This window comes from Salmo salar, chromosome ssa24, assembly GCF_905237065.1.
Source record: "Salmo salar chromosome ssa24, Ssal_v3.1, whole genome shotgun sequence".
Taxonomy (NCBI): Eukaryota; Metazoa; Chordata; class Actinopteri; order Salmoniformes; family Salmonidae; genus Salmo; species Salmo salar.
The window spans coordinates 40,877,530-40,897,957 of record NC_059465.1 but is presented as its reverse complement, the minus strand read 5'-3'; the positions used below and the strand labels follow the sequence as shown (position 1 = coordinate 40,897,957).

The 20,428-nt window shown below is 45.5% G+C and overlaps 2 protein-coding genes across 2 annotated transcripts; both read right to left on the bottom strand.

The window, feature by feature from the left end:
- Nucleotides 1-2,757: 2,757 nt before the first annotated feature.
- LOC106585886 (extensin-like) lies at nt 2,758-4,104 on the bottom strand. The gene is made up of 2 exons (XM_014172606.1): nt 4,083-4,104; nt 2,758-3,449 (listed from the first exon to the last, which is right to left on the bottom strand). Exons 1-2 carry the CDS (start codon nt 4,102-4,104, stop codon nt 2,758-2,760), a joined length of 714 nt encoding a protein of 237 aa, XP_014028081.1.
- Nucleotides 4,105-10,206: 6,102 nt separating this feature from the next.
- LOC106585899 (protein-lysine 6-oxidase) lies at nt 10,207-18,281 on the bottom strand. Its single transcript, XM_014172629.2, has 7 exons — nt 17,431-18,281; nt 17,179-17,287; nt 15,576-15,707; nt 14,035-14,191; nt 11,653-11,748; nt 11,356-11,471; nt 10,207-11,096 (listed from the first exon to the last, which is right to left on the bottom strand). Exons 1-7 carry the CDS (start codon nt 18,080-18,082, stop codon nt 11,090-11,092), a joined length of 1,269 nt encoding a protein of 422 aa, XP_014028104.1. The 5' UTR covers nt 18,083-18,281; the 3' UTR covers nt 10,207-11,089.
- Nucleotides 18,282-20,428: the final 2,147 nt, after the last annotated feature.

Here is a 20,428-nt window from a genome sequence, read left to right as displayed (position 1 = left end):
TAAAGAAGGACTTTTAAGGCTTAAGACAATTGAGACGGATTGTGTCTGTGCGACGTTGGAGTGGTGGACTACAGGATGAAGGTATTACGTTTACTGTGTATTGAAAGCGACCAGAGCACTGCCAGATATGGTAGTTGTTCCTTCAGGCGTGTCCGGCTGTGTTCCTACAGGCGTGTCCGGCTGTGTTCCTACAGGCGTGTCCGGCTGTGTTCCTACAGGACTGTCCGGCTGTGTTCCTACAGGACTGTCCGGCTGTATTGAGAAACAGCCAGAGCAGCCTTCTTCCCCATTCTAATAGACACATCATACTGTATATCAATCAGATCACTGCTTCAAATATCTCAATATTTAGCAGACTTGAAAAGAGAGGACATTTCATCTGGTCAATAAGAGACTTGGATAATGTGAGTCTGCTAAGTTCAAGTGAATGTGTTCTTAACTAGAATGGCCCAGTGGTTTGAATAATATGCTGTAAAAAAAAAAGTTTCAGTTTTACCTGCCTAATGACACAGGGAAACACAGAGAGATCCTGCCTCATGACACAGGGAGATCCTGCCTCATGACACAGGGAGATCCTGCCTCATGACACAGGGAAACACAGAGAGATCCTGCCTCATGACACAGGGAGATCCTGCCTCATGACACAGGGAGATCCTGCCTCATGACACAGGGAAACACAGGGAGATCCTGCCTCATGACACAGGGAGATCCTGCCTCATGACACAGGGAGATCCTGCCTCATGACACAGGGAGATCCTGCCTCATGACACAGGGAAACACAGGGAGATCCTGCCTCATGACACAGGGAGATCCTGCCTCATGACACAGGGAGATCCTGCCTCATGACACAGGGAGATCCTGCCTCATGACACAGGGAGATCCTGCCTCATGACACAGGGAAACACAGGGAGATCCTGCCTCATGACACAGGGAGATCCTGCTTCATGACACAGGGAAACAGAGAGATCCTACTTTATTTGTTCACTCCAAAACAGACACGCAGCGACCAGAATAATTAAAATGTTAAGCAATGTGTACATGTGTGATGAGCAGTAACATTACCCAAAATGAGTACCGGCACCTACACTGAACAAAAATATAAACTCAACATGCAACAATTTCAAAGATTTTACTGAGTTACAGTTCATATGAGGAAATCGGTCAATTGAAATAAATAAATCTAATCTATGGATTTCACGACTTGGAATACAGATATGCATCTGTTGGTCACTGATACCTTTTAAATAAAAAAGGGAGGGGCGTTGATCAGAAAACCAGTCAGTATCTGTGTGACCACCTCACGCAGCGTGACATCTCCTTCGCATAGAGTTGATCAGGCTGTTGTTTGTGGCCTGTGGAATGTTGTCCTACTCCTCTTCAATGGCTATTGTTGGATACTGGCGGGAACTGGAACATGCTGTCTAACACGTCGATCCAGAGCATCCCAAATATGCACAATGGGTGACATGTCTGGTGAGTATGCAGGCCATGGAAGAACTGGGACATTTTCAGCTTCCAGGAATTGTGTTCAGAACTTTGAAATATGGGGCTGTGCATTATCTTGCTGAAACATGAGGTGATGGCGGTGGATGAATGGCATGACAATGGGCCTCAGGATCTTGTCACGGTATCTCTGTGCATTCAAATTTCCAGCGTTAAAATGCAAATGTTTTCGTTGTCCGTAGCTTATGCCTGCCCGTACCACAACCCCACTGTCACCATGGGGCTCTCTGTTCACAATGTTGATGTCAGCAAACTGCTTGCCCACACGACGCCATCTTCCCTGCACTGATGAAACCGGGATTCATTCATGCAGACCACACTCCAGCGTGACAGTGGCCATCGAAGATGAGCATTATCCCACTGAAGTCGGTCACGATGCCGAACGGCAGTCAGCACAAGACCCTGGTGAGGATGACGAGCACGCAGATGAGCTTCCCTGAGACGGCTTCTGACAGTTGGTGCAGAAATTCTTTGGTAGTGCAAACTCAGTTTCATCAGTTGACCGTGTAGCTGGACTCAGACGATTCTGCAGGTTAAGAAGCCGGATGTGGAGGTCCTGGGCTGGCGTGGTTACACGTGATCTGCGGTTGTGAGGCCAGTTTGATGTACTGCCAAATTATCTAAAACAACGTTGGTGGCTTATGGTAGAGAAATTCTCTGGCAACAGCTCTGGTGGACATTCCTGCAGGCAGCATGCCAATTGACAGTCCCTCTACTTGAGATCTCTGTGGCATTGTATTGTATAACAAAACTGCACATTTTAAAGTGGCCTTTGATTGTCTCCATCACAAGGTGTAATGATCACTGTTTAATCAGCTTCTTGATATGTCACACCTGTCAGGTGGATGGATTATCTTGGCAAAGGAGAAATGCTCACTAACAGGGATGTAAACAAATTGGTGCAACAAATTTAAGAGAAATAAGCTTTTGTGAATATGGAAAATTATAGGGTTCTTTTTATTTCAGCTCATGAAACATGGGAACACTTTACATGTTGCGTTTTATATTTGTGTACAGTGTATATCAGTCCAAGTCAAACACTGATGATGAGTGTGATGTTGACATGGTGTTCAAGTGAAAGTTAACATTCTTGAGAAAAATGTTCCTTTATTTATTTTTTAAAACAGCAAACCACGTTCCTCCCACCTTAAACACTGACAAAGTCTTTCCTATTCTCTGTCTCTCTCTCTCTCTCTGTCTGTCTGTCTGTGTCTTGGACATCTTGGGTTAGTGTTTAACCCTATAGATGGGTTGCTAGTCTGTTTTTGCCTGTTTAGGTTCAGATGTAGTGTTAAGGTGGTCCAGGGCTGGTGGTGTAGTGGTGAGGTGGTCCAGGGCTAGTGGTGTAGGTTGTGGTGAGGTGGTCCAGGGCTGGTGGTGTAGGTTGTGGTGAGGTGGTCCAGGGCTGGTGGTGTAGGTTGTGGTCCAGGGCTGGTGGTGTGGTGAGGTGGTCCAGGGCTGGGGTTGTTGTGGTGGTCCAGGGCTGGTGGTGTAGTAGTTGTCCAGGTGTGGTGGTGGTTCAGGGCTGGTGGTGTAGTAGTGGTCCAGGTGTGGTGGTGGTCCAGGGCTGGGGGTGTTGTGGTGGTCCAGGTGTGTTGGTGGTACAGGGCTGGGGGTGTTGTGGTGGTGGTCCAGGTGTGTTGGTGGTCCAGGGCTGGGGGTGTTGTGGTGGTGGTCCAGGTGTGGTGGTGGTCCAGGGCTGGTGGCGGTCCAGGGCTGGTGGTGTTGTGGTGGTCTGGGGCTGGTGGTGTAGTAGTTGTCCAGGTGTGGTGGTGAACCAGGGCTGGTGGTGTAGTAGTGGTCCAGGTGTGGTGGTGGTCCAGGTGTGGTGGTGGTCCAGGGCTGGGGGTGTTGTGGTGGTCTGGGTCTGGTGGTGTGGTGGTGGTCCAGGTGTGGTGGTGGTCCAGGGCTGGTGGTGTAGTGGTCTATACAGCTGCTCTGCTGCTCTGGTCAGAACTTCATCCTGTTCATCCAAGTCCTCATCACCTGCAGACAGTATATCTGGAAGAAGGAGAGAGGATCTGTGAGTGTGAGTCAACTTGAACTAGAGCAGACTAATTTCACTTATTCACGTTTATAAACACCGGGTCACTACAGTTATTGTTATTTGTGGTGGTAAACATTATTTAGAGTTAATTGTATGAGGGGGGAAGGTGTTCAGTTTCATTGACAATACAAGGGGAGGGTCATGTGAAAATATATTTTAAGAGGCGGGTGTATTTTGTTTTATGACACCTTGACACACACTTTCAACAGTTAGCCATACCTTTCCACCCCATACAGAGTAGCCCTGCCTGATGTAGAAAAATGTAAGCTTTTATTAACTTACTGCTGGCTACTCTTCTTCTCGTAGCTTAACCCAACGAGAGGAGGTCACAAGTGTTTCCCCAAAAGCTGTCTGGGTTTACACATCTTCTACTGTACAGAAAGTGAATAGTTGCGTCAATTGATAGTGACAGATTTAGATTACTTCCCAAGCAAAGTCTATTCCTGACCTCCTCTGCTATAGAAGGTTGTAGCTCAGCCTCTGAATATCAAAGAAATGAAACAATGATTTCCCCATAATGCATTGGAGTCACGTATTTCCTGGGTCTTTTCCATCTTGTTTCTAGCATGGATCAAAGCGCTGTTATAGATCACTTTACATAATTGGATCTGTTTTTTTTTTCTTCTAAATGTTAAGGTAAGAAAGAGCCTGTGTTTTTTTTTTTTTGCCATTTTCTTTATCACAAGTTTGGCCTATAGCATACCCCCTCAATTACAGGCTTGGTTTTGCGTGGTGGGTGGTGGGCCGATACTGTGCTCTCTTCTAGTTTTGTGGGGGAGGAGGGCGGTTTTTTTGTCTCAGAGTATCCAGGACTGGACACACGCATACACATTATTGTCCCCCCCCTGACATACAGGGGAGGGGACAATAATGAGAGACATGCACTCTGAGGTTCTCCTGTGTCTCCATGTTGTCCACCTCCAGAGAGAACTTTTTGATGAGATCCCCAGGAACCAAACCTCAATTGCTTTGGTTGGTGACTTGAATCTTCTCTCTCACTGACAAAAAGGTCCCAAATGGTCAATGAAAGGTTCTTCACCTTGTGGATCAGCTGTCAGTTAAACCTCCTGTTCTTCTGATAGGGTTCTGACTCCTGCATCAGCACTCTGTGTGAGAGACCATAGTCTTGTGTGTAAATGAGATGTCTGGACTGATCTGTGATCCACCGTTGTGCCCTTAAAAGCCCTCCCTAATTCCCACTAGAAAGTTTACTGTTTAATGTTTTGCAGATGGGATGGATTTTGACAGACAGACAGACAGACAGACAGACAGACAGACAGACAGACACATTTCTCACCCCATCAGAGCTGGGGTCAGTTCAGTTCCATGTCATTGCAGACCATGGCTATAGAGCCAGTAAGTCATGGACATTCATTATCAAGGGGAATAACTGTGGATGTGGAAATATTGTGAACAGACCAGACTGTGTCTACTGCTATATAAACTGCATGGCATCTGTAAGACATTTGACTTGTTTTACTATAAGCATGGCTTCTGGAGCCCCCTAGTGGTCCGATGTACACATTACTGGTCAAAACGGAAACTTTATGGTTTACTGACTTCCTGTATTGACATGAGCCCTTTTACAAAAATAATCCTTTATTATAGATCTGATCATAACCTGACTTATTTAAAGGTTTCTGATAAAATGTTCACTGTTTAATGGTGGTGCATTCATAGCATGAGTCTGACTGTTTTTATATCTTCACTATTGCATAGCTGTTAGACATTTACATTTTACATTTACGTCATTTAGCAGACGCTCTTATCCAGAGCGACTTACAAATTGGTGCATTCACCTTATGATATCCAGTGGAACAACCACTTTACAATAGTACATCTATATCTTTTTTTGGGGGGGGGGGTTAGAAGGATTACTTTATCCTATCCCAGGTATTCCTTAAAGAGGTGGGGTTTCAGGTGTCTCCGGAAGGTGGTGATTGACTCCACTGTCCTGGCGTCGTGAGGGAGCTTGTTCCACCATTGGGGTGCCAGAGCAGCGAACAGTTTTGACTGGGCTGAGCGGGAACTGTGCTTCCGCAGAGGTAGGGGGGCCAGCAGGCCAGAGGTGGATGAACGCAGTGCCCTTGTTTGGGTGTAGGGCCTGATCGGAGCCTGAAGGTACGGAGGTGCCGTTCCCCTCACAGCTCCGTAGGCAAGCACCATGGTCTTGTAGCAGATACAAGCTTCAACTGGAAGCCAGTGGAGTGTGCGGAGGAGTGGGGTGACGTGAGAGAACTTGGGAAGGTTGAACACCAGACGGGCTGCGGCGTTCTGGATGAGTTGTAGGGGTTTAATGGCACAGGCAGGGAGCCCCGCCAACAGCGAGTTGCAGTAATCCAGACGGGAGATGACAAGTGCCTGGATTAGGACCTGCGCCGCTTCCTGTGTAAGGCAGGGTCGTACTCTGCGAATGTTGTAGAGCATGAACCTACAGGATCGGGTCACCGCCTTGATGTTAGCGGAGAACGACAGGGTGTTGTCCAGGGTCACGCCAAGGCTCTTAGCACTCTGGGAGGAGGGCACAATGGAGTTGTCCACCGTGATGGCGAGATCATGGAAAGGGCAGTCCTTCCCCGGGAGGAAGAGCAGCTCCGTCTTGCCGAGGTTCAGCTTGAGGTGGTGATCCGTCATCCACACTGATATGTCTGCCAGACATGCAGAGATGCGATTCGCCACCTGGTTATCAGAAGGGGGAAAGGAGAAGATTAATTGTGTGTCGTCTGCGTAGCAATGATATGTGAGGATATGACAGAGCCAAGTGACTTAGTGTATAGCGAGAATAGGAGAGGGCCTAGAACTGAGCCCTGGGGGACACCAGCGGTGAGAGCACGTGGTGCGGAGACGGATTCTCGCCACGCCACCTGGTAGGAGCGACCTGTCAGGTAGGACGCAACCAAGAGTGAGCCGTGCCGGAGATGCCCAACTCGGAGAGGGTGGAGAGGAGGATCTGATGGTTCACAGTATCAAAGGCAGCAGATAGGTCTAGAAGGATGAGAGCAGAGGAGAGAGAGTTAGCTTTAGCAGTGCGGAGAGCCTCCGTGACACAGAGAATAGCAGTCTCAGTTGAATGACCAGTCTTGAAACCTGACTGATTTGGATCAAGAAGGTCATTCTGAGAGAGATGGCAAGAGAGCTGGCCAAGGACGGCACGCTCAAGAGTTTTGGAGAGAAAAGAAAGAAGGGATACTGGTCTGTAGTTGTTGACATCGGAGGGATCGAGTGTAGGTTTTTGGAGAAGGGGTGCAACTCTCGCTCTCTTGAAGACGGAAGGGACGTAGCCAGCGGTCAAGGATGAGTTGATGAGCGAGGTAAGGGAGAAGGTCTCCGGAAATGGTCTGGAGAAGAGATGAGGGGATAGGGTCAAGCAGGCAGGTTGTTGGGCGGCCGGCCGTCACAAGACGCAAGATTTCATCTGGAGAGAGAGGGGAGAAAGAGGTCAAAGCATAGTGTAGGGCAATGTGAGCAGGACCAGCGGTGTCGTTTGACTTAACAAACGAGGATCGGATGTCGTCGACCTTCTTTTCAAAATGGTTGACGAAGTCATCCGCAGAGAGGGAGGAGGGGGGGAGGGAGAGGAGGATTCAGGAGGGAGGAGAAGGTGGCAAAGAGCTTCCTAGGGTTAGAGGCAGATGCTTGGAAGTTAGAGTGGTAGAAAGTGGCTTTAGCAGCAAAAACAGAGGAGGAAAATGTAGAGAGGAGGGAGTGAAAAGATGCCAGGTCCGCAGGGAGGCTAGTTTTCCTCCATTTCCGCTCGGCTGCCCGGAGCCCTGTTCTGTGAGCTCGCAATGAGTCGTCAAGTCACGGAGCAGGAGGGGAGGACCGAGCCGGCCAGGAGGATAGGGGACATAGAGAGTCAAAGGATGCAGAAAGGGAGGAGAGGAGTGTTGAGGAGGCAGAATCAGGAGATTGGTTGGAGAAGGGTTGAGCAGAGGGAAGAGATGATAGGATGGAAGTGGAGAGAGTAGCAGGAGAGAGAGAGAGCAAAGGTTGCGACGGCGCAATACCATCTGAGTAGGGGCAGAGTGAGTAGTGTTGGAGGAGCGCGAGAGGGAAAAGGATACAAGGTAGTGATCGGAGACTTGGAGGGGAGTTGCAGTGAGATTAGTAGAAGAACAGCATCTAGTAAAGATGAGGTCAAGCGTATTGCCTGCCTTGTGAGTAGGGGGGGATGGTGAGAGGGTGATGTCAAAAGAGGAGAGGAGTGGAAAGAAGGAGGCAGAGAGAAATGAGTCAAAGGTAGACGTAGGGAGGTTAGTCACCCAGAACTGTGAGGGGTGAGCCATCCTCAGGAAAGGAACTTATCAAGGCGTCAAGCTCATTGATGAACTCTCCAAGGGAACCTGGAGGGCGATAAATGGTAAGGATGTTAAGCTTGAATGGGCTAGTGATTGTGACAGCATGGAATTCAAAGGAGGAGATGGACAGATGGGTCAGGGGAGAAAGAGAGAATGTCCACTTGGGAGAGATGAGGATTCCAGTGCCACCACCCCGCTGACCAGATGCTCTCGGGGTGTGCGAGAACACGTGGTCAGACGAGGAGAGAGCAGTAGGAGTAGCAGTGTTTTCTGTGGTAATTCATGTTTCCGTCAGCACCAAGAAGTCGAGGAACTGGAGGGTAGCATAGGCTGAGATGAACTCTGCCTTGTTGGCCGCAGACCGGCAGTTCCAGAGGCTGCCGGAGACCTGGAACTCCACGTGGGTCGTGCGCGCTGGGACCACCAGGTTAGAGTGGCAGCGGCCACACGATGTGAAGCGTTTGTATGGCCTGTGCCGAGAGGAGAGAACAGGGATAGACCGACACATAGTTGATAGGCTACAGGAGAGGCTACGCTAATGCAAAGGAGATTGGCATGAAAATTAACTAAACAACTGGGGAAGCGAGAGAGCAGGGCCTCCCTCACTAACAATTCACTGAAACACTAAAATATAACTTTTCTAGCTACCACTTAGAAATTATAATTGATGTAAACTACAGTGGTTCAATGTTTCCAGGAATAGGCTCAAACTTAGTTTATTCAGCTAGATAACTTGGTACAGTATTCTTCCGTGAAACCCACCTTGTTGTGTAGTTAGGCTACACAACAATCCAGGCCGGTGTAGGTTACACGATTGTCCTTAAATAGAGAGAGACAGTGTGCGTGTACAGTCTGCACATAAAATAAGAGTTGAAATATAAGCATGGGACTCTGACCAACCAAATGTCATCATAAAAATAAGATTGGTTGTTCAGCCAATGTTGAGCTCTTTGTTCATCTCTTTCCTCCATATCTGTTGATGGCGATGTTCCCTGTCAGTTCCAGGGTGTGGTTGAGTAGGAGGTACTGGGGTCACTGGGTTTCCCTTGGTTTGCGTAGATCATTCTCCCCTGAACACACACACACACACACACACACACACACACACACACACACACACACTGCGTACAATGGATTGTTTCCGAGTGTGTATTACTGTGTCCAAAAGTCTTTAATCATAAGGAGTAAAAGCCATGTCGTGCTAGAAGTCAAAGCTCAATTGGTAAATTCAATGTTGTTCTCTGACTTGACCAGTCTCAATGATTCATCCCTGGAAGACATTGATCTTCACACACACACTGTAAAACCCTTTGCACTTAAAATATCTGAGGACAGTTACTTAGTGATTTTTGTAGTCATTATCCAAACCGATAGTCACTGTGACCATGTAGGGGTTCCAGATTTGAGTTCTATCAGCTATCATAAACTATGCCTTGCCTTTTTGAGTGAATGGTAGAGTTGCCACCAGTGACTGTATTTGTTAGTGACAGAGACATACATGGTTGTTGAATTCGTTCATTTTCAGTCCTGATGCCTTCACCAAGTGACACATTATCGTTATAATTCAACTCATTATGACAATACATTACATATCTCACCAGGCCATATTTTGAGGCCTAGCTTTACCCTAATACAGTGGCCTGAAACTCATGGTTTACAGGTCACATCAGGCCTGCAAGTAGGGTTGCAAAATATACAGGAAAAAAATGTATCCAAGAATCTTCCAAACGAGATCTCTGGAAAACCTGGCAAATGTCAAATTATTTTTTAACCCTACCTGCAATTCACATTATGCTGAGATAGGATATCCAACATGTGGAATGTGTATTTACCCGTAACCTGCATTCATGATGACTGCCAGGTTAGGAACAGTGTGAGGAGACTACCTAAACCATGTATACATTAAGTAATAAGGACATTTCATTGACTTTGAGTTAAATGCCAGGTCAGCTCAGCAGTCAGTCAATCTACATGTGCATTTCCTGTGTATGCCTATATATGCTTTTAAATTAGTTCCTATATTTCAAAACCCTCTCAATAAAAATAATATACTGTAAAGTTATTGGGGGTCTATTTATACAATCTTGTCATGTCTTGAACTCTTGCTATTTTGCTGTGGTGATCTTGAACATGGAAAATAGTCAAGCAACTGTAATTGACATTCCTGTGAGATTTTAATAACTGATTTTGTTCATTATTAACAGGTTTGGTAAAATATGTTAAATTATGCTACTGCCATAGTTTTTCAAAGTATAGCCCACGTCGCTTAATGATAAAAATGTGACATGATTTAGGAGGGCTTTAAGCATTTTGTTTACACTGCCTATTTCTCTCTACAAATATTGAGACAATAAAAAATGAAATTTCAAAACAAATCCAAACTTTATTTAAATTGCATTCACAATACATTTGCAGATCTTTGTGTTGTATCATGAATGGAAAACTTACACATGAGCCCAGCAATATGTACAGTATGGTTAGAATTTCAGTAGAACTAGCTTAATAAAAGTGTGTTTTGTTACCTGCATGGAAAAAATCCAAAATGCGCTCACTACTGTAAGTCACTGTTGATGAGAACATCTGCTAAATGACTCAAATGCAAATGTGTATATACACAAACAAGTAAATAATTCTCTCTATTCCCAATTAAACAACTATTTTAACTTTCCTCCAGTCTCAAAATGTAGCACCAATATTTATTACATAACCCAAGTAATGTAGCACCAATATTTCACGTATATGTAAACATTGTTTAAAATGGCAACATTTGATTAAATATATCCATTATACTAGAACTTCCATACAGTAAAAATCTTAAATTAGCACCTAAACAACAATATAATGTGTATCACAACAAATCATTCAAACCTTTTAGCATTCCAAACAAAATCATGCTTGTGAAGATCAAATTTAAAATCAAATAAAATGTTATGTCACATGCTTCGTCAACAGTGAAATACTTCCTACAGTATGTCTTTCTCATCCATTACCTTTCTCTATCAACTTTGCACATTATGCTTAAAAAAAGGGTGAATACTGTAATATGATATTGTTTAAACCTAGAATATTTATAAAGTTTAAAAAAAATTAAATAAAGAAATAAATGTTACGCTTTGCGGGAAACTCAGACCAATACATATTGTAAACAATAATGTCTTCATATTTGATTGTCCGTCCATGATGATTGTTGTCTTGTTTTGCAAATCATTGTAAAGCTTCTTCTGTGGTGTTTCCTTTGTTCTTAGTACCTGGATAGACAGAAAGAAAACGCATCATGCCAGCAATCACTTGCAGTATTTTATTTTACAGAGGCAAATCTTGATTCCTTGTGTCCTCGCTCTCCTTGGCACTGAGGTTCCTCCTGAGGGGCGGAACCCCAGATCTTCTGCTACAATGTGCTTTGAGAAGGATAGGATGAGTCGGGACACAAGGGAAAAAAAGGACATAGATTCATCCCTTGGTGTGGTATTTTTTTCCCCCCCATAATGGACAAAAGATGACACTCACGATGTAACAGTACACCCTGAAACCTGGACAGAGGTGCCGCTGTATTGAACACTACAACGAACGACATTATTGCCAAAGTTGGACTCTGGAACCTGGTGACCTGGGTTTACAGTGATCTGTAATTATTTTTTTTTAAAGGCATAAAGTATAATGTTAGGTTAGGAATCATTCACATCATGATGCTACAATAGGTTGAATTTGGACAGTGTATCAAAAATGTTTATCAATGGCATACAATATAAAAACAGGATAGAAACCTCCTTAGCTAATAATATAGAACAAAATATGGCAACAAACCTTAAGAATATACTTCCCAGGTGTCACATCAGTAATGTCAATCCACTGACAGTCAATATCGGCATTATAGGTGTCATAGCATCCAGGACTCAATCCCTAAAACAATCAACCCAAGACAAAGAGATTTAACTGGTTCAAAATAGCATGGTCCCAGATCTCGTTGCGCTATCATGTCAACTCCTTGTCACTTGGCATGGCTTGACATGATAGAACAAGCAGATCAGGGACCAGGCTAGAAGGATAGCACAAGCAGATCAGGGACCAGGCTAGAAGGATAGTACAAGCAGATCAGGGACCAGGCTAGAAGGATAGCACAAGCAGATCAGGGACCAGGCTAGAAGGATAGCACAAGCAGATCAGGGACCAGGCTAGAAGGATAGCACAAGCAGATCAGGGACCAGGCTAGAAGGATAGCACAAGCAGATCAGGGACCAGGCTAGAAGGATAGTACAAGCAGATCAGGGACCAGGCTAGCACAACAACACAAGCAGATCTGGGACCAGGCTAGAAGGATAGCACAAGCAGATCAGGGACCAGGCTAGAAGGATAGCACAAGCAGATCAGGGACCAGGCTAGAAGGATAGTACAAGCAGATCAGGGACCAGGCTAGAAGGATAGCACAAGCAGATCAGGGACCAGGCTAGAAGGATAGCACAAGCAGATCAGGGACCAGGCTAGAAGGATAGCACAAGCAGATCAGGGACCAGGCTAGAAGGATAGCACAAGCAGATCAGGGACCAGGCTAGAAGGATAGTACAAGCAGATCAGGGACCAGGCTAGCACAACAACACAAGCAGATCTGGGACCAGGCTAGAAGGATAGCACAAGCAGATCAGGGACCAGGCTAGAAGGATAGCACAAGCAGATCAGGGACCAGGCTAGAAGGATAGCACAAGCAGATCAGGGACCAGGCTAGAAGGATAGCACAAGCAGATCAGGGACCAGGCTAGAAGGATAGCACAAGCAGATCAGGGACCAGGCTAGAAGGATAGCACAAGCAGATCAGGGACCAGGCTAGAAGGATAGCACAAGCAGATCAGGGACCAGGCTAGAAGGATAGCACAAGCAGATCAGGGACCAGGCTAGCACAACACAAGCAGATCTGGGACCAGGCTAGCACAACACAAGCAGATCAGGGACCAGGCTAGAAGGATAGCACAAGCAGATCAGGGACCAGGCTAGAAGGATAGCACAAGCAGATCAGGGACCAGGCTAGAAGGATAGTACAAGCAGATCAGGGACCAGGCTAGCACAACAACACAAGCAGATCTGGGACCAGGCTAGAAGGATAGCACAAGCAGATCAGGGACCAGGCTAGCACAACACAAGCAGATCTGGGACCAGGCTAGAAGGATAGCACAAGCAGATCAGGGACCAGGCTAGAAGGATAGCACAAGCAGATCAGGGACCAGGCTAGAAGGATAGCACAAGCAGATCAGGGACCAGGCTAGAAGGATAGCACAAGCAGATCAGGGACCAGGCTAGAAGGATAGCACAAGCAGATCAGGGACCAGGCTAGAAGGATAGCACAAGCAGATCAGGGACCAGGCTAGAAGGATAGCACAAGCAGATCAGGGACCAGGCTAGAAGGATAGCACAAGCAGATCAGGGACCAGGCTAGAAGGATAGCACAAGCAGATCAGGGACCAGGCTAGAAGGATAGCACAAGCAGATCAGGGACCAGGCTAGCACAACACAAGCAGATCTGGGACCAGGCTAGCACAACACAAGCAGATCTGGGACCAGGCTAGAAGGATAGCACAAGCAGATCAGGGACCAGGCTAGCACAACAACACAAGCAGATCTGGGAATCACAACAACACAGTGAATAAAAAGATACAATACTTTATACTGAATAGAGCCCGCTCCGGTTCTGTCTCTACTATTGAATGGTGAAAGCTCTCAGATGCAAACTAATATTCATAGCCAGGCCTCTCTTCCCACTGGGCACATACAGTACGTCATTTCAACACCTAGTTTTGGTTGAGTTGTCATCTAATGTAAATTTAACAATGTCATTGGATTTAGGTTAAAAGTTGGGTACTTATTCCCTTAAATTGATTACTTTTTTGCAAATCCAAATCAGTTTTCCCACGTTGATTCAACGTCATCACATAGATTTTTATTTTCTTTAAATGATGTGGAAACAACCATTGATTCCACCATTTTTCCCCCCAGTGGGTTGTGTATGTTGCATGTTGTTTAATGGGCTACTATTATAGTGGAGCATAAGGTAATGATCACAGGATGTGTCCCACATGGCACCCTATTCCCTACATAGTGCACTACTCCTGACCAGAGCCCTATGGACCCTGATACAAAGTAGTGCACTATATGGGGAAATAGGGTGCCATGTGGGATGTAGATACAGTAATAACAGACCTGAGTGTGAGACGTGCAGGCGAAGCGTCTGTAGTATCCCGGGTCACATGACGTGTCCTCCAAACAGAAGCTAGCCTTGTGTCCCTCGGCCACGCTTCTCTCGGAGCCGGTCTCCAGCAGCTCGTACAGACTGAACTCGTCCATGCTATGGAAGTGACTGGAATACATGGAACGTATTCTCATCAATGACCAGACCACACAGACTCTTAATGCACTGCTTTCAATGTTGGTATTGCAAGCATGGTAAACCTATACACACTGGTCTGTGTGGATCTGTTGAGAGCCCTCTCCATGCCTCTGAAACTGTACAGGCTTATAGAAGCCTGTCTTAAAGGGGTAGTTACATCAAAATATAGATTTTAGTATTTTGTTCATTAGTCCACTGTTAATACAATTCCCCAATATGTCAGCGGCCAAGTTTTCAAGAAAGAGCAAAAACTGATGGATGCGTTTTGTATCATATCCCTTTTTAAGAACTTAAATCTGAGTTGGATGTTTGCTCAAAAGATATTGAAAAAGGTGGAACTATCTGTAGTCTACTGATGCAATGACAACAGACATACATTTTTACGCAAACTGAACCATAATGTCGACCGCCATATTTTACAAATGTTCTATAAATCCGTCCTGCAGAGTGTGCTGTCCTTTGGTCTGATATGCGTGTGCAAGGCCAAGTCAAGCTTCAGTGCTTGATCAAGACGGCAGGAAGGATAATTGGTTATAGATCAAGAATCAGTCTCCAACCTGTACACGAAGCTCATCCTCCTAAAACTTGAAAGCATTTTACAGGACAGTACTCATCCCCTTCACTCAAAACTCATCCTCCTAAAACTTGAAAGCATTTTACAGGACAGTACTCATCCCCTTCACTCAAAACTCATCCTCCTAAAACTTGAAAGCATTTTACAGGAAAGTACTCATCCCCTTCACTCAAAACTCATCCTCCTAAAACTTGAAAGCATTTTACAGGACAGTACTCATCCCCTTCACTCAAAACTCATCCTCCTAAAACTTGAAAGCATTTTACAGGAAAGTACTCATCCCCTTCACTCAAAACTCATCCTCCTAAAACTTGAAAGCATTTTACAGGACAGTACTCATCGCCTTCACTCAAAACTCATCCTCCTAAAACTTGAAAGCATTTTACAGGAAAGTACTCATCGCCTTCACTCAAAACTCATCCTCCTAAAACTTGAAAGCATTTTACAGGAAAGTACTCATCGCCTTCACTCAAAAGTCAGTCACAGCAGCAGCCGGACAAGGGGAAAGAGACTTCTTCAAAAGAAAATGTAAACGGATAGATATGGGGACTCTTTTATTCCAACAGCCACTAGGCTGTATAATAGATAGTCTGTTGGTCCCTCCAGTATACACAATATTGCACTTTAAATGTGTAGCTATAGAAATTTGAATGAATTATTTTCTGTCGTTTTGTTTTATATACTGTCTTTTTAACCACATGTCCAAATGAATTCCCCCCCTGGTGGATAGTGAATCTGAATCTATTTATACATGTTTATGTATCAATATCCAATACTCACTGATGGCAGCTGTGCCATTCCCAGGCATAGCGAGGTTTGCTGGGCAGGAAGTCAGCAGTGCCCTGGTTCTTCACGCGCTGGGGGAACCGCAGCAGCACCCGGGTGTCGTAGTCGGCCACGCCCCGAGCAGAACTGTCCCGTCACAGGGGAAAACATCTGGTCTTAGACATTCAAATAGTTAATATGGCAATGCACTTTATTCATGTATCAATTCATTTATTTTACAACTTTTGACATTCCAGGGACTCTAGTCCAATCATTCTTGACCCATAGTCTCAATGATTAACTAAATAATTGAATTAATTAAATTGATTGCTAAATGTCCTTTTGAACTGCTGAAAGGAAACTGGAGTCTGGCACTCTCGGTTACTACTGTTAATGAATATACAGTACATGCTACTATAGGCTTAACTACTGGAATACGGGCAGAATCATGACTGAGTGGTAACACTCTCCACTCTCTCAACAAATGTACACAGCAGAGACCAGGGTTCAATCCCTGGTAGACCCTAACAACTTTCCTCTCCATAGCTATATCTCTCTTGTAATTTCTAAATAAAGAATTGAAAACATTTTTAAACCACTAATCAGAGGCTTCTTTACGTTGGAGTTAAGCATACATACACATCTAAAGCTGAGTCATTTCATGTCTGGACTTTGTAAAAACCCCTAGCTATATACACTGGGTGTACAAAACATTAAGAAGCCTTTACCCAAGCCTCCCGAGTGGTGCAGTGGTCTAAGGCATTGCATCGCAGTGCTTGAGGCTTCACTACAGACCTGGGTTTGATCCCAGGCTGTGTCACAACCGGCTGTGACCGGGAGTCCCATAGGACGGCCCACCATTGTCCAGGTTAGGGGAGGGTTTGGCCGGGGGAGGGGCTTTATTTGGCTCATCGTGCTCTAGCGACTCCTTGTGGCCGGCCGGGCGCCTGCAGGCTGATTTTGGTCGTCAGTTGAACGGTGTTTCCTCCGACACATTGGTGCGGCTGGCTTCCGGGTTAAGCGAGTGTTAAGATGTGCGGTTTGGCGGGTCATGTTTCAGGAGACGCATGACTCCACCTTCGCCTCTCCCGAGCCCGTTGGGAAGTTGCAGCATTGAGACAAGATCAGAATTGGATAATAAAAAAATACAAATAACAACATTTAAGAACCCTTTGCCCTCAGAACAGCCTCAATTAAATCGGTGCATGGACTCTACAAGGTGTCAAGCTGGCTGCAAGTCCTTTGGGTGGTGGACCATTGTTAATACACACGAGAAACTGTTGAGCATGAAAAACCCAACAGCGTTGCAGTTCTTGACACTCAAACCGGTGCACCTGTCACCTACTACCATACCCCATTCAAAGGCACTTAAATTCACCCTCTGAATGGCACACATACACAATGCATGTCTTAATGGTCTGAAGGCTTAAAAATCCTTCTTTAACTTGTCTCCTCCCCTTCATCTACACTGATTAAAGTGGATTTAACAAGTGACATCAATAATGGATCATAGCTTTCACCTGGATTCACCTAGTCAGTCTGACTTGGAAAGAGCAGGTGTTCTTAATGTTTTGTACACTCAGTATAGATTGGAATGGTCACGGCAGTATGAGAATACCTTGCGAGGCAACCTTCCTCGGCTGCACATCTCAGATTGTACATGGGTGACCTCTGGATATAGGAGGAAACTTGAATATAGTATGGGTCTGGCACCAAGTCAGGGAGACCTGTCAATCATGTAACAAATGTAATATTAAGTAGCCTAAAGCAAGCTGTTAAAAAAATGTATTGGGATAAAATGCCTTACAAATGTGAGAGAAAACAAATGCATTTAATAAGTGAATTACTGGAAGGGAAATATTGCACTTACCTCCGTGTTGATGATAACTTGTGCCATAACCATGCGGCTCTCTGCTTCTGGCTCTAGGTCTGTAGTAAGCATCATAATAATTATAATAGGGGTTATAGGGATTATAACCAATGGATTTATAGGGGTTGTTCGGGTCATCTCCAACCATCATATCCTCTCTTCTCAAATCGGTCAATGGTGGAGAGTTAGTAGATGTGGGTTTGTCGTCGGTGGGATTTGATCCATCGCCTGCATCATGGCCAGGTCTTGAAGCAGTCTCCCGGCTGTCTTGAGGTCTTTCATGTCTAATCGCTCCATTAGGACGTCGACGCGCGGTGCGTAATTGCACACCCGGCGCTGGCCGCCTTGGAGAGCCTCTTGGCGCAGGGTTTCTGTGCACATTCGTCTCTTCAGCCGTCTCATTTTTGTTGATAACGACAACTATGTGATTCCGTTGAGCTGAACCTGTTTGTCGGTCTCTTCGTCCCGATGGCTGATATTCAGAACCTTGGCTAAGTATACTAAACACCTGCCCGTTGTGTTGCCATGGCATTCTCTGCCTTAAAGCTGCTGATGGCGAAGCATCCTGCGTAAGAACTGTTTGTAATATGCAACTGAGGATGCATAGCTGTGTCAACGACAATAAACAGGCTTCAAAGCCAAGACCCCTCATTATACTTATCAAATGACTGAATGATATATCCACATGGAAAATTACAAAATTAAATATAATTTGTTAGGAAGCAGAATTTGGAGAATTGTTCTCTCACTAACCGAGCAGAATCAAATTTAGGCCTGTCGCGAGAGGAACTATTGCTCAGGCAATCTCGCATCTTGAACGCGCAAGACAGTTTGTGGAGTGTGAAGGAGGGGTGTGAGTTTTAAAGTTTCTGGACCAGTTACACAAGTGACATCCGCATGCGCGCTGCCGAGGAAGTGGAAGTGGTTGGCACTAGCACGGGCACGTCACGTCCCATGAATTCATATAACAATAGTGGTGGCAGCGGTGCAAGATACATGCGGTTTTATAATACTTAGTGTTGGTATTCACAGGGAACAAAAATTCTCTACATTATAAGAAAAATGAGTAGTTTTGCTTTTCAAATATTTCAGAAGATGTTGTAGTAGCTACATTTTGAAAGACAAAAACAGTCTGTTTTAGGTGAAAGAGGTTTGATCAAAATCAAATTGAGTTCTGAGAATCGTTGTTGACTTGTGTAAGATTTGTCTCTTTGTTCTCTCTCTCTCTCTCAATGCCTTTCACTCTTTTTAGTGAGATGTAATTTGTGGTGTTCCCTCACACACCAAGTAGTACTTGGCTGCCCTGGAACGGTGAGTTGGTTTCCAAACCTTGATGGTTATGCATTGTCTTTGTTTGCTTTACGGATTTTGTAGGCCTGTGACACTTTTGCTGTTATAGCAACAAATGACCTTCTCTTAGTCCTTGATACCATTTTTGGTATTTTGGTTACCTTTAAATAAACGATTCAGTAGGCTAAGTATCACCCCCCATAACAAGTGAACCTGGCTGCCACAGAGCCCCCCCCATAACAAGTGAACCTGGCTGCCACAGAGGTTACCCCCCCCCCCCCCCCATAACAGTGAACCTGGCTGTCACAGAGGTTACCCCCCATAACAAGTGAACCTGGCTGCCACAGAGGTTACCCCCATAACAAGTGAACCTGGCTGCCACAGAGCCCCCCCCATAACAAGTGAACCTGGCTGCCACAGAGGTTACCCCCCCCCATAACAAGTGAACTTGTCTGCCACAGAGGTCCCCCCATAACAAGTGAACCTGGCTGCCACAGAGGTTACCCCCCCCCATAACAAGTGAACCTGGCTGCCACAGAGGTTACCCCCCATAACAAGTGAACTTGTCTGCCACAGAGGTCTCCCCCCAAGACTAAGGAGATTATTGTGGACTACAGGAAATTGAGGAACGAGCACGCCCCCATTCTCATCGACGGGGCTGTAGTGGAGCAGGTTGAGAGCTTCAAGTTCCTTGGTGTCCACATCAACAACAAACTAGAATGGTCCAAACACACCAACACAGTCGTGAAGAGGGCACGACAAATCCTATTCTCCCTCAGAAAACTAAAACGATTTGGCATGGGTCCTGAGATCCTCAAAAGGTTCTACAGCTGCAACATTGAGAGCATCCTGACTGGTTGCATCACTGCCTGGTACGGCAATTGCTTGGCCTCTGACCACAAGGCACTACAGAGGGTAGTGCGTACGGCCCAGTACATCACTGGGGCTAAGCTGCCTGCCATCCAGGACCTCTACACCAGGCGGTGTCAGAGGAAGGCCCTAAAAATTGTCAAAGACCCCAGCCACCCCAGTCGTAGACTGTTCTCTCTACTACTGCATGGCAAGCGGTACCAGAGTGCCAAGTCTAGGACAAAAAGGCCATAAGACTCCTGAACAGGTAATCTAATGGCTACCCGGACTATTTGCATTGTGTGCCCCTCCCCCCAACCCCTCTTTTTACTCTGCTGCTACTCTCTGTTTATCATATATGCATAGTCACTTTAACTATACATTCATGTACATACTACCTCAATTGGCCCGACCAACCAGTGCTCCCGCACATTGGCTAACCGGGCTATCTGCATTGTTTCCCACCACCCGCCAACCTCTCTTTTACGCTACTGCTACTCTCTGTTCATCATATATGCATAGTCACTTTAACCATATCTACATGTACATACTACCTCAATCAGCCTGACTAACCGGTGTCTGTATGTAGCCTCGCTACTTTTATAGCCTCGCTACTGTATATAGCCTGTCTTTTTACTGTTGTTTTATTTCTTTACTTACCTATTGTTCACCTAATACCTTTTTTGCACTATTGGTTAGAGCCTGTAAGTAAGCATTTCACTGTAAGGTCTACTACACCTGTTGTATTCAGCGCACCTGACAAATAAACTTTGATTTGATTATCTCCCCATAACAAGTGAACCTGGCTGTCACAGAGGTTACCTGACAGTAACAAGTGAACCTGGCGGTCACAGAGGTC

Excerpts from the sequence above, each read along its gene's own strand:
- LOC106585886 (XM_014172606.1), bottom strand. The coding sequence starts at position 4,104 with ATGGAAAAGACCCAGGAAATAC. Across the intron at positions 3,450-4,082 it reads GGAAAAGACCCAGGAAATAC|AGCAGCAGAGCAGCTGTATA; the intron begins GTGACTCCAATG and ends AGTTCTGACCAG.
- LOC106585899 (XM_014172629.2), bottom strand. The coding sequence starts at position 18,082 with ATGAGGGGTCTTGGCTTTGAAGCCTGTTTATTGTCGTTGACACAGCTA. Across the intron at positions 14,192-15,575 it reads GAATGGCACAGCTGCCATCA|TCACTTCCATAGCATGGACG; the intron begins GTGAGTATTGGA and ends CATGTATTCCAG. Across the intron at positions 11,749-14,034 it reads CCTGCACGTCTCACACTCAG|GGATTGAGTCCTGGATGCTA; the intron begins GTCTGTTATTAC and ends TGATTGTTTTAG.